The sequence below is a fragment of the Protopterus annectens genome, chromosome 3.part0, assembly GCF_019279795.1.
Source record: "Protopterus annectens isolate FY-2018-M chromosome 3.part0, PAN1.0, whole genome shotgun sequence".
Classification (NCBI taxonomy): domain Eukaryota; kingdom Metazoa; phylum Chordata; order Ceratodontiformes; family Protopteridae; genus Protopterus; species Protopterus annectens.
This window is the reverse complement of record NC_056731.1, coordinates 310,066,988-310,081,500: the sequence shown is the minus strand read 5'-3', so window position 1 is coordinate 310,081,500 and position 14,513 is coordinate 310,066,988. Positions and strand designations below refer to the sequence as shown.

General features: G+C 38.0%; 1 protein-coding gene across 1 annotated transcript in view; it reads left to right on the top strand.

Annotated features, from left to right (window-relative positions):
- Positions 1–14,513, top strand: part of LMBR1 (limb development membrane protein 1) — a 1,668,467-nt gene that overhangs the window by 82,311 nt on the left and 1,571,643 nt on the right. The window contains exon 3 of the mRNA XM_044065580.1: positions 6,772–6,811. Coding sequence (XP_043921515.1) covers positions 6,772–6,811 — 40 coding nt within the window. The remainder of the gene's footprint in view (positions 1–6,771; positions 6,812–14,513) is intronic.

The following is a 14,513-nucleotide window of genomic DNA, read 5'->3' as shown; positions in this document are numbered from 1 at the left end:
CAATATTTGCTTCAATCTTTTTTATTTCTCCAAATCTTTTGGGTTTCAAATACTGTGACAGGAATGGACCCCATTCCTATGTCAAAGTATGATTACAATTGGTGAAATTAGTATTGTTCAATCTTTGATGTCAGCCAAAAGTACTCTTTGCAGCACCCGCAATGTGCCCAGTAATGACTCCTCCTGCAATTCATACGGGGTTACATGCATTGAAAACATATCTAAATAAAATTGTAGATTCTTTTTTATAAGACCCATTGCTCCTACTACTATTGGAACTGTCAGGGTATCTTTCTTCCACATTGTTCTTGTTTCTGCCTGCAGATCCTGATATTTTAACACTTTGTGTCTCTCTCTGTGCAAGACACTGTAGTCACTGGGTGTGGCGATTTCAATGATCAATGCTGCTTTCGTTATCTTTTCTTAGACCACTATATCCAGTTTTCTAGTATCTATCTTTTGAACTGTAGGTAATTGGCGATCCCATGTGATATTAAACTTCATCATTTTCTATGATGCTTTGTGGCTCATGTTTCCAGTGTTTTTCAGCCACTTCAGTACCATAATGTTTGCACAATCCCAAGTGCAACAGTCTTGCCACATTATTATGCCTTTCAGTATACAGTCCTTCTGCCTTTAGTATGTCGCAACCAGCAACAAGGTGTACGACTATTTCGGATTTGGTTTTACAAAACTTATGTTTGTCTGTTTCGCCCACGTGTTCAATGGACTTTGTAAATCAGCGTACGTAGCCCACTGTCTTGAGCTGCCAATATTAATCTTTTATCTCTTGGTTTTAATTTGTCTCTCCTTAACCATTCCTGTATTCATTCCTGATCAACATGAGGTTCGTACAGAAGTTTTCTATACTTGCAACTATGTTTATGCTTTTTCCACATTTCTTGCCGTGTCATCTGGTCCTATATACTTTCTTTTGTTTTTTTGGCACATTCAGTTGCTGCCTGATTTTTATCTACTTCTGGTTTGATTTCCATTGCTGCTTGACACCGATATGCTTCTGCCAAATTAAGTAGAGAAGTCATGTTAGATTTATTCTCCTCATGTTTCAAAACTTTCACTACATTTGTGTCTTGTGAGGTCAGCAGATACGTGTGGAGTCCCACAATTGCAGATCTATACATGTAATCAGTTTCAAGTAGGCCGTCCCTCCTTCGAAACGGGGACTATATAATCTTGGTATGCACTAATTTTTATAAATCATTTGGTGAGCATGAAGCATCCTTTTTGTTTTCCTATCTGATATAAATGTGGTGAACACCTCAAGTAGATCTGTTCATTTCCTTTCAAAATAGACAACTAAACAGATTATTTTCCAGGACTGCTTGCAAGCAGGCTTAGAAAACAGATGTTCTTTCTACCTTGGTGGCGATATTCCTATATGCATTTCCACCCTTTCCTGTGATGTCTTTGGTAATTTTGCAAATTCAGAAAGATGCTCAAAATTGTTGCAACTCCTTTGAGGCCCAAGCAGAATTGATTCTTCCTTCTAATGGAATTGTCCAGGGTCAGCTGACAAAAGCTTCCTCACAGACTGGGTGTACTCATACAGGGCAAAGGGAGATTGATATTCCCCGGCATTGAGCAACTTCATCTGACAGCATCGATTACTCAATTTTAATTACTTTTAGGCACCTCTTTTATGAGGAAATGCAACAGGTATTGAAGGAGGCAAAAAAGCTTGCAACTAGAAAATTATATATTGGCAAGTGGAAGATGTTTTCTTGTCATTGCCTAGCCAATAACCAGGGGACCCTTCAGGGATTTTATACCACTGGTGCTTAAATATGTGGGAGTTACAATTTTCTGACTTCTCCTTTGCCTCTGTAAAGGTACATTTTGCAGTCATGTCAGCATGTCAGCCCACTGATCCCCCCTCTTTCCTCTCTGGCAAACAGTTTTTAAAAGGAGTTTTACACGTGAGACCTCTTCGAAGACTGGTTCCTTCTCCTTGCGATCTTAATTTTGTTTTGGAAAAACTAACTATATCACTCTTTGAACCTGCCTGTCAGGCTGATTTAATTTAAGCTTCCTTACTTGAAAAACTGCTCTTCTAATTGCTCTGACATCTACAAGAAGAGTGTCTGAGTTGCAAACTCTCAAGGTGAGCAAACTCTATCTGGGTCATTATAGGCACAAATCTGTGTTTTATGCCCAAGGTTGTTTCAGATTTCACATTGAATCAAACCATCATCCTCTCTTTTTTTCTATACAAAACCTAAAACAATAGAGAAGATTCTACACGCACTGAATGTGCATAAGTAACTCTGGTACTATCTTGACAGAACTAAGTCCTTTAAGAAAGCTAACCAGCCATTAGTTTCCTCTTCTGGAACTAATAAAGGTCAACTCGTGTCTAAACAGGCTATTTCCAGATGGTGGTCTTCTGCTGTTTTTTGTTATTCCCACCATGGAAAATCTATTCCAGGCAATGCTGTGGCTTCTTCTATGCCATACTGGAAAGGGGTGGACTGTAGAAGCATTCTAGAGGCAGCAACGTGGAACTCCATACATACCTTTACAAAGCACTACAAGCTGGATTTCTTCTCTATATCAAGAACTGGTTTTGCTAGGACCATTTTCTAGGGGCTCCTGGACCTTTATCTTTCCTCCTGCTAGGTGGACAAGGTATGGTAGTCTACCCATGGACTACTGCAGCAGTGAGAATAATGAACATAATGCACTTGTTTAAGTTTCACTTACTATAACAGTTGATGTGCATATTCTTCATTGCTGCAGCAGCTGCACCCACCCACCACCCTCCTTGCGTGTAGTTATGGGATCTGTCTGTATCTCTTTCTCTGTGTGTGTGTGTGTGTGTGTGTGTGTGTGTGTGTGTGTGTGTGTGTGTGTGTGTGTGTGTATTTAATATATGTATTTATAATAAATGGCTTGTTGAGGATGAGTTCCCTTTTTCCTGTTGGGGCAAGAAAGTCCTGAACATTTTTAGTCAGTCTGGCGTGAGAAGATTTGAAAACTTTTGGAAGATGGCCAGTTGCTGTATCGTTGGCAAGACACAACTCATAGGGTACTGCAGCAGTGTAAAATGTGATCATCTGCTGTTATATGTAAGTGAACTTAAACAACTGTGCTTTCTCTACATACATACTAAGCACATTTTTCCTTTCTACTCTATGCAAATCAACATTTTTCAACTCCATACTGTAACTCCTAAAAACAAATTTTTACACTAGTGTAACACTAAAGCGTCTATTTAGTTCCCCAAATTGTAAATTCTTCCCTGCATTCATACCCATTTTTCCCTAACCATTAATTAAAACTTCAGTTTCCCTGTCCTTTGTATTCATGATGCACAGACTTTGCTACATCTGTTATGTAGACACCTTTTCCATGTTATTCTACCCATTAATTATCTATGCTCTGATCTCTCTCTCTGTCTCTTTTTTTCTTTCAGTCTGTCCCTTTTTAGGTTGAATATCACTGGTCAGTTTGAAAAAAAATGCTTGTCTGCACAAAACTGTAAATGCAGCATGTTAATTTAGTAACTCGGTGAAATCAAACTGACATTAAAAAAAATGTTAGCAGCCACTGGTTGTTCAGCAAAACATGTCTGTTGTATAACCAGTTGTTACCCATAGAACACATCTGTTTCATAAATCCTTTACCAGAGAATACAGTCTGGCAAGTGTTGTTTGTTAGTGGCAGTAATTTATATTTCAGAGCAGGCACCCACTCTTTGGTAGCTGCTTGAAATATATTGCTGCAGCTGCTGTAACAAAAACAAAACCTCCTCCATTACTTTTGGCAGTGCAAAATCATTTGTTATCTGTAAAGCATCTTTAATAAAAAGAAATTGCTAAATTTCTCCAGACCATGGAGGTTAGGGATTTAATTCACTTCTAAATATACTGTGAATGCTTGTGACACACTGAGTTTAAAAAGCAGAGATGGAATGGCAAAGTTTGTTATACAGTGACATAACTTAAAAAGTAAGACATTTCTTTTTAAAACTGTGTCTGCATGTAATAGTAGTAAACCACATCTGAGTGTGGGCAATGCACGTTTCCAGATGGCTGGCTTTGTTTGGTGAATCACAACAGATAATAGGTAAACCCTGAATGTGATCTATTCTATTGTGCAGTGTGTGTGCATGTGTGTATCACAGTATTGTTATGTGTTAATTTATCTTCCTGACTTGTTTTCTGTGTTTTTATTATATGCTTAACTTTATGTTAATGTATTTACAGCTGCATTGTCTTTTTCTTGATTTGGGTCATGGCTGAAAAAAGTCCCTTGAACCAGCCCAGTGACCCAGTTAACATACCCCCCCCCCCACCTTTATACTGGCCAGAAATAACCTCTAATGTGTGACAGGGAATGTGTCTTCAGCTACAAGGGACCTTTTGTCCCTTCCTGTGGGGAAGCAAGCTTTATCTTTCTGTTTAGTGGTTGGTCCTTCATCGCTGATTATTGCTTGCATGGGCAGAAAGTGATGACTCTAGTGGGCTGAGTTAGTCTGTTAATATTTTGTTTTATTTTTTAATGTTAAGCTGCAAGATTTGGTCATGAGGTAAGTCTTCCTTTTTCTGAGGTAGAAATCTTCTTATATCTGTACATGGGCCCCTATCAGTAATGTTATCCAGACTTGTAAATCTATTTCATAAGGACTTTTGGTAATCTTCCACTCCCTACAGATGGCATCTCTGTAAGTATCTGTTTCCTCTCCTGTTTGAACTGTCCTCTGTTGCTACGTCTTAACCTTCTATTGTTTATCAGTTAGTGCTCCACTTTGACAAATGTGAGAATATCCAGAAATGTGCTGAGTGCAGTTTAAGCTACTTTTGAGTCAAGGACAGCAGACTTATTGCCTGTTTAAGTTTGCAGTAAGGTTAACAAGAGATCTCCAAATCTTCTTAGTTGACAAGTACTCATTGGTGCTTTAGCATTGCTTCCCAGCATGAGGAATGTGACCAAGTGTAATCAGTGATAGAACAGAAGTGAACAAGTGTTACCTGTGCTTGATCACTTATATTACTGAAGGCAAGGTTTGAGTTACTGGCATTGCTATGATTAGGTCTAGTTGTTTCAGTAACCAGCGTGATGATGTGATGATCAAGATCAAAGAAGAATCTCGCAAGGCCTTGTTCTATTTATCAAGAAAATTGATGTTGAAATTATCCATTATTGTTATTGTGATGGCCTTCTTCCAAAATTGTGTTAAGGACAGTGGCAAAATTTGATTAGTGTATCGGGGTGCTCATTACCAAATGACTTCAGTTAAACTTAGTGTGACTGACCACCATTAAACAGGTCCACTGGCAACCATTTAAGACAAATTCCCAATCGAAAGGTGACACCCTTGACATCAACAGAGGTCTGATTTCTTAAGGAAAGTAGAACACCTTTCCCAGTTTTCTTTCTTCCAAATTTCCATAAAAGGATTGATGGAATTGATGACAAGGAAGGGAGAGAGAATCTGATCTTAACCAGGATCCTTTTACGACCATATCATTGATGCTCTGTTCAGTAGGGTATTCCTCTAATTTTTCATATTTACTTCAAACACTTGACATGTATTTAGTAGGCTGGTCTCCAAGATGGAGTGTTGGGCTTGAAGAGGAATTATTGGTTGATTCATTGTAGCATGTAGCTTAGTGGTGTGGAATGGGTTTACTGTCACCTGCTGTCTGCTGGAGGACTTCAGTAAAGTAGAAATGGTTGTGTTCTTTCAGAGGCTTGCTGTGTAAGTTATATCTGCTGCCTTTTTAAAATGGGTAAGTAACACAAAATCGTTATGTAGGCTTCAATGATCCTTGGTCAGTCACAGACTAACCCAATGTACACAGCAGTGTCCCTGCCCTAGTGGTTTTCCTGAATTTACAGATGCATCATGTTGTCATAGAAGTAAAATTCAGTACCCTTACACAGCTAATCAATTTAAGACAGCCACCAAAGAGCACTTTAAAAGTCACTGGTCCTGCCACTGCACTCTCCCTCCTTAAACATCCCCTACTTTCTCATACCTTAATCTACTTTCTGCCCTTAACGCACTCTTCTCACTAGCTCTCTCTAATTTTCCTTGACTATTCTTTCTACTGTCTTCTAAAATCTATTAAGCAAATTGCCTCAGAGATTCTATTGTACTTGTCTTGCCTTCATGCAACTACATCATGATAAAACTGGGTTTTTGTAATCAATTACCCCAAAAACTATACTCATCTTAATGACAAATCTCTTTTTATACATCTTGAAATAGTTGTGCTATACTCTTGATTATTGACACTATATAACATTGTATTGCTACTTAATGCCTTGTAGTAATCCTGTAACATTGCTGTTTAATGCTAATTTATAATGAAAATTGTATAATATGTTGGAGCTTTTCTCCCTGGGCCGCCGCTGAAAAAGGGCTCTTCAGCTCAGTCAGAAAATCCCGGTCAGCAAATGTAAAATAAATAATAATAAAATAAATATAGGTTAATAAGTTTTCCACATCTTAACGTGAGGTCTTGTGTCAAGTCTGTTAATCTTTATAATTTTTTGCTTATTGTAACAGCTAATCATTGTAGTTTTTGTGGTTATTCAAACAGGCTTAAACCAAACAACATATCTATTTACTAACCCCCAAGATGGACTGGTGTCTTGTCCTCATTTGGTATTCTTCATGTGCCCTTTACTTAACCAGGATGGCCTCTGTCTCCCTCTTGGCCCTGACTAGGACAACGTGAGTATCAGAAGCTCTAAAAGAATGAAAGATTTGTTAACCTTATATTTTTACATTTTGTTTTGCAGATGACCATGAAGATGAAGATGCTGTAGTCAATCAGATTTCGTATGTATATTTCACTTTCTTGTAGTGTTTCTACTGTTACCTTTATTTCATTTGTGGCTATCTGTTTTCTACAATTCATATTTGAAAAAGTGAAACTTTTTATTGTAATTCTTAATGTAGTGGCAGTGGACTTGGTCATTTTTATTTTTGTGAATGTACATAAATATATGTATGTTGTTTGGAAGGGGCTACTTTTTAAGTAATTTTGTCTGACTGTAAAAGCAATATGTTTTGATAGAAGTTTAGATGTACACAGGTAAGGAACTGTTGAAAGCCTAGCTGTTGCTGTTGAAGAATAAATTTAATATATTACATTAAAAATTGGTGTGCTGGTGGTTTTGCTTAACATTTCCTGAGCTGTATCAGTTATGCAGTAGGAAATAGTTGGCGAACCATGACACTAGTTTCATAGTTACTAAAAATGCAGTTTTGGAAACCATTAAGGAGCCTAGTCCAAATTGCCACTTGCTCCAAAGCTCTGTCTAGTTCAGTGACTTGCTCAATGTCACACAGTAGGTAAATGAAAGTGGAAAGATTAAAACCCTGCACCCTTGCCAGAGGAGCAGCTCATGAACTTAAATCCCTGCACCCTTGCCAGAGGACCAACTCATTAACAAGTTTGAACTTCACTCGTCTGTGCTAACTGCCAGAGTAGCAATTTTAAGTAAATGTTGAAATTCTGTACAATCCGCCCTTGTACAGTTGACTTTAATGTGGAACAATCACTATATAATGGGTGCTGATGATCATCATTGCAAATAAAGAAGACTATATGACCCGACAAGTGTCAACCCTTTTCCTAGTTGCTGAAGGCTGCAAAGAAGGTGCTGGAAAAATGTATTACTAAAATGCAACATGTTTAGACTATATTACATAATCCAGGCCTATTAAATTAATTCATTCTTTAGTGCAATGAATAAAGCTAGACTAATGCAAAACAGTCAAGGGACAGTATAAATTGTTCAGCAGCTTTTGTTCAACAACCCACAAATCATACAAAAATCAGAAGTATTAATGCATACAGCATACTATTTTTTGGTGGGAGTGAGGCAGAATTACCTGCTTGCATACAACTCTTTTTTTTTTTTTTTTTTTTTTTTTAACTCTCCATATATTTATTTACATGAAGAATGACCGGTCCAGAAGTAGTGCAATCCACATGCATGGTGCACTGTTTACTCCTGGTGATTGCCTCTATTCATTTAATACTATTTTTTATAGTTCTATTTTTTTTTTTTTTATCTTTACTCATTATGTAAAGGGTGCAACCCAGAGCCAGGAGTTACATTTGGCTAAATTATTGATGCAGATACCCTTTTTCAACCTTTTTCTACATACAAATTGTATTTTCCCTCCTACTTGTATCTTTTCCTGCCTATTCATCTCTTTCTTTTCCCTCCCTTTTCTCACCGTTAGGTCTTTAGTGAGGCAGTCTAGAGATCCCAGATCTATTCAATACTATATGAACATTCAATCATATCAACTGAATCCGGGTCCTATAAGTCATCATTTTTCAGTCTCTTAGGAGTTTACTTCGACTTTGATAGGTCCTTTCTTCATGGTTTAATTTTTATGTTATTTCTCTTCTGTTTTTTATTTATTTTTCTTGCTAATTCTACAATTGTCTCTTTCCAGAGTGACTATTTCCTAGTATGTTATTTGCTTTTCTTTTCCCTAGGTGTTGTAAGTTCTTGCCTGCTTATTTCTGACATCAGTTCCTTTACTAGTTCTTTTGTGGGCTTGTAGTTAGTCTTCCATCTCCTGGTTATTGCTTTTTTAGCTAGCAACCAAACTAATGAGACTAGTTCTCACCTACTTTTGCTACTGTTAAGAGTTTCTCACATAACTTAATAAAAATCAGTTTTATTTGGTATCCTGGCTTCCCCAGGCTTGTCTGCTATTCCTTTGAGATTAGTGTGGAATCTCTGTAAACATGGGCATCTCCCAAAAATATTTGCCCGTGTTCCTTTTTCTTTTTGGTCACATCTCCTACTTATTTCTTTGGCTGCCTGAAACATGTTATGTAACCTTTATTGTATATAAAAACATTTGGAATTTCTCATCTCTTGTTACCCTGTATGGTGTTTTACATATTTCTTCCAAATGGTTCCTTACTATTAATTGTGATTCTCAGTCCTTAATTCCATTCTCCTGTGTTATACCTGTTCTATTTACTTTCAGTGTAGTATATATTCTACTCTCTTATTGCATTCACAGTTCTAGCTTCTATCATCAGCTAGGGTAAGCTAGTTTTTTTTTCCTTTTGTTCAGTAGCTTTTTTGGCCATAGTCATTCGTCTGCAATAACATTTTATAATACATCTACTCTGTTTTTTTTAATTTTATCAGTAATTTGAATGTTTTCCCAACTCATTTTTGCTTCTCCCTTTCTTAATTGTTCCCAAAATATTTGCTTTTCCAGAAGTGGCGTTCCTATAATAATTTCTATCCATGTAAGGTCCAACTTCATTTAGTCCAGTTGAGAACAGCTCAAACTCCTACCAGATGCCTACTGTTTCTCATGCTCTTGTTCCCAATATTCTGATTTTATTGTGTGTAGTAGTATCTCCCAGAATCTTGTACTGTCTGTAGCCCTTATATCCGTAGCAGATTATAGTAATAGGTCCTTCCAGTTAGCTGCAGAAGTATTATTCTGTAGTTGGTAAATTTTGATTTCAGTTGAGTTGCCAGGTAATACTCTTTCAAGTTTGGCATATGTCATCCTCCCTCTTCCCTGGACTCATTGTATTCCCATTTGATCTTTATTTCATTATTGTTCCATACAAATCGCTTCACCATTTTGCTTATTTTTGTCCATCTCTATTGTCCAGGAAAAATAAAAAAAGCCTGCACCATATATAGTACCGGTGGGACACTATACATTTTATAGCTTATATTGTATATCTAATATTGTTTTCCCTCTATTTGTTAGCCCTTTTATCTTACTTATAGTCTCCCCCATGTTTTTATGGGGGAATCTTTGGATTATCTCACTGTCCAAAATCCCTAGGTATTTCAGCTTGTAACGCCTACAAAGACCAGGGAATTCCAGCACTAATCACTTTGGAATCGCATAGGTTATTGGTGTTGCCTTGGTTTTGTCTTCATTGACCTTGTTATCCACTAATTTTGAAAATTGCCTTATCTCCATTCATTTGTAAATATCCTTATAAGACTTTGTAAAAAAAAAAAAAAAAAAAAAAATTGCAAATATGGACAGCTTGTATTGTTTACTCCTTTCTAACTATTCCATAATAACTAATTGCCTTATTTTCTTTGCCAATGGGTCTAGATACAAGGCAAAAAGCAGATGGGAGAGCAGGTATCCCTGTTTAGTTCCTCTTTGCATTTTAAACTTCTCTGTTACTATCCCATTGATTTTTTACTCTAGCTTCCAAATCAATATATGTTTTTTATCAGCTGTATTAAATATTGTGGAAATCCCACAGTTTGTAATATTTCCCACAACTAATTTAAATTTACTCTGTCAAATGCCTTTTCAGCATCTAAGCTCATTTTTAGTAGCTGTTTTTGTTGCTTTTCCACTAGTTTATGAATTTGGTTAACCAGATGTAGATTGTCAAATGTTTGCCTGTGTTTTACAAATCCGGATTGGTTGTATTCTATGACATTTGGTAATATTTTTGCTATTCTCTGTGCTAAGATGCTTGCAAATATTTTATAGCTGTAATTTAAGACTGCAATTGCTCTGTATGATTATTGATTCATTAAACCTTTCCCTTTCTTGAGTATAACTGATATGATTGCATGTTTCCATGTTCTGGGCACGTTTTGTTGCTCCAGCACCTTATTAAGTATCTTCTGCCAGTGTTCTACTCTGCTCTCCCTCACCACCTTCCAGATCTTTATTTGGGATACCACCCCACTCTGGGGTTTTGCCCTTCACTTCATCTATTTGCATTTTTATCTCTTGAATTGAAATAGGTTTAAGAATTTCAGTACCTCCTTCTTTTAGCTTATGTATCCTTCATTTCTTGTTGAAGTTGTGGTGTAACATGTTCCACTCTTCACTTACAGTCTGTTCTGCATATAGAGCTTTGTAGAAATTTCTAAATATTTTCCTTGTGTTCCAGGTCTCCGACTAGATGTCCTGAACTTGGAGCTCTTATATATATATTTTTTGTTAACCTTTTGCTGTATTGCTCTGAGTGCTAGTATTTTTTTTCAGTTTTGGTGTATTAGCAAAGTATTTCTGTTGTAGTGCTGCCTGTTTTTTTTTTTTTTTTTTTTTTTTTTTTTTTTTTTAGTATGTTCAGTTTCTGCTGCCCTTTCCAACCATACCTCTCAAGTGTTTCGCAGCTGATCTTTTGTTTTTGGAAATTCCCACCATCCTATTCCCACTCACTGTTATCTGTCTAGGTCTGTTGTCCTAGACCTATTTAATGTAATCTCTCTCTGTTGGGGAGTGATTCATTAAGATTACTGGGTGTAGGTACATGCACTGGACTAAGTATTTGTGTGCTTTTGATATGCAAACCCTGTCCATTCTATATCTTGTCTTGTGTCGAGCCGAATATAGGGTGTATCTTCTGTATTTTCCTACATTTTTCCAACCATATGTGCAGATGATTCTGTTCCATTGTCAGACTGAATTGCCTTGGATCCCCATCCATATATAGCCTATCTGTTATTGCATTCAAGTCTCCAATGACCACTGATATACCCTGGTAGAAGTCCACTGTTTCTTGTATCATTTGTCTTATTTCTTTTGTGTGACTCTCTGGTGGCAAATAAACATTTGGTAGTGTAATTCTGCAATTACCCCAACAGCCTCTGAGTAGTAAGTATCTGCTATGTTTATCTCTTTTCCATTCCTCAGTTTCAGTACCAACATTTTCAGTTAGTTATTATCCACTTTTTCTTCTGTCCCATGCTCCTATTTCAAATCCCCAATTTGCCTCTTAGATAATATTTGCCATGATTATTCCTTTAAGTGGGTTTCCTGCAGCATAGTTATCTTATATTTCTTTCAAATGTCGCTAAATAATTCTTCTTTTTTTTTTGTTGTTTTGAGTAATCCATTTGCATTCCAGATAAGTCTGTGCAACATCATTTTTTCACCCTCTATTTTTCGAATGTGCTCTTATCTGCTTCTAAGTCTTTTGTTCCTCTTGTCCCTCTGTATCCATTGTTATTTTTGTAAAGGCCAGTTCTCTTTCCCTATGTTACTTTCTTTGTGTGCTTTTCTGTTATCTGTTTGCTGTTACTTTTCAGTCTGTTTAATATTTATTTCCTGTTTGCGCTGCCCTGCACTTCCTTGTGCCAGTATTTCACCTTTTATGGCCCCCTTAATAACAATGTACAGTAACAACACTCTTATCTCATCATAAATGAACTTTTTTTACTTCCTACCATGATCCTGCATAAGATTTAAAGCTGTTGCTCTGTTTGTGGCACTTTTACATGCAATGTTTATAGTCACTTGAGGTCCGCTCCTCACTATTACACTCAAGTTACTTCCTTTCCTAGTTAAATGTTTACCAGTTATGCTTCCTTCTCTCTTGAATAGTCATTTATAATAGCTAAGTCAACTGTCCAAATATTATCCCCCTCCATTATGCTGACCAGTGTAACTATGTTGGTCTCTTTTTGCTCAGAGGTGACCTGTGCCTGACATACAAGGCCATGTCAAATCCAGATTTGATGAACATGCTTCACCTCAAAAAATCTAGATCCCTCAGAACTACAAGGGCGGGAGACTTAAACCTTGACATGGTTATTAATAGGACGTGCTGGAGGGACAAATTCATCACCCAGAGACTCCCGATGCTGTGGAACAAAATCCCGGTACATGTGAGGCAGAGCACCTCTCTGGCCTTGTTCAAAAGAAATCTTGACCAATGGATGGGAGATCGCAGATATACCCCAGGGATTACCTCAGTGTCACTGCTTGACAGAGACACAGCAAAATAATGGGCATAGTTTCCTTCAAACTAAAGGGGTGGCGAAAGCCACAAAACTCTGGGCTAGGCTTATAAATGCCCTTGGGCAGATAGCCTAGTATGAACCTATGAAGTTTCATCCCTCATGGACATGAGGGCCATTCAGCAAGTACCAGAGCAAGAGCAGGGACAAGGCTTTTACTCAAGGCTGTTCTTGGTGCCCAGAAAGGACAAAGCCTGGAGACCAATACTGGACCTATCTATTCTAAACACATATGTGGATATTTCAAAATTCAAAATGTTGACTCTGCAGCAGCTTCTGCCCATGCTGGGCAAGAAGACTTGGCTTGTGACCTTAGACCTAAAAGAGGCATACCTGCAAGTTCCTGTGTTGCCCATTTCCTTTCTTCGATAAAGGGAGGCTTCTTTGTTCACCAGTGGCAGTGGGGAGCTTAGAGCAGCCTATCTATCCCTGGAGGAGTGTTCCCAGCACAAGAATCTGATAGTCTATTGGCCATATTGGGCCAATTTCTAGCTCTTTCAAGTCCCCCTGTATAAAACCCACTTTGGCGTGGTTTTTGCGCTCGTTACTACACAGCCAAGCTCCTTGTGGTCCTGCAGAGTGGTGCTAGCAGCAGAGAGGCTAAAAGAGCGACTGCTAACCTGATAAGTGTTTTTTTTCCTGCTACTACCTGGCGACTGTCCGCTCTAGCTAAACTACAAATATTTCTGCTTCTTGAACTGTTTTAAACTGTTTAAAGTTGTTTTTGCACCTGCACTTTTAAAGTTTGTCCTGTTTGTTGCATTTACCTGTTGAGGCTACACACTCAAGTGCACTAGCCTGTGTTACATATTTATTGCATTTTCCTGCTGTTTGTTGCAAAAAAGAAAAACAAAAAAAAAAACAAAAAAATTATCCTTGTTTCCCGTCTTTCCTGTCCTAGAGTAGTCCAAATACAGGCTTTGCTGTATTCTGGACTTTTGGAAAGTTCCTGTGTTGCCCAGTTCCTTTCTTGGATAAAGGGAGGCTTCTTTGTTCACCAGTGGCAGTGGGGAGCTTAGAACAGCCTATCCATCCCTGGAGGAGTGTTCCCAGCACAAGAATCTGGTAGTCTATTGGCCGGTTTGGGCCAATTTCTAGCTCTTTCAAGTCCCCCTGTATAAAACCCGCTTTGGCGCGGCTTTGCACGATTTTGCGCATAGCGCAGCATCGGGCAGCTCCGCTTAATTGGGTTTAAACCATTCTTGGCTCCACAAAGTCTGCTCTTCACTTTTTCCCTTAGAACTGATCTAGTTCTCATAATAAACACCCTATTCCTACTCTAAAGCCTGACACTTGCTCACTAAAGTAATTAAATAAGTCAGCACTAAAAAATTAAAAGCACTACACCCTCACAAACTCCCCTTGAGTCCCTTGTTCCCCAATGGCCCTTTTTTTCAATTATAAAGGAATTCCCAGTACTATTCTAGCATGGCGATCTGTGCCTGACGTATAAAGCCATGTCCAACCCGGAATTAATGGACATGCTGCACCTCAGAAAATCCAAATCCCATCGAGCTACGCGCTCGAGAGACTTGAACCTCAGCACTGAAATAAATAGGACATGCTGGAGGGACAGATTCATAACCCAGAGGATTCCTTCACTTGGGAATAAAATCCAAGTCCAGGTTAGGCAGAGTCCCTCATTGACTCTATTCAAGAGGAATCTTGATGAGTGGATGGGAGATCGTAGGTTTACCCCGGGTATCACTTCTGTGTCACTGTTAGACAGAGGCACAGTATACTAACCTCAAAAAAGG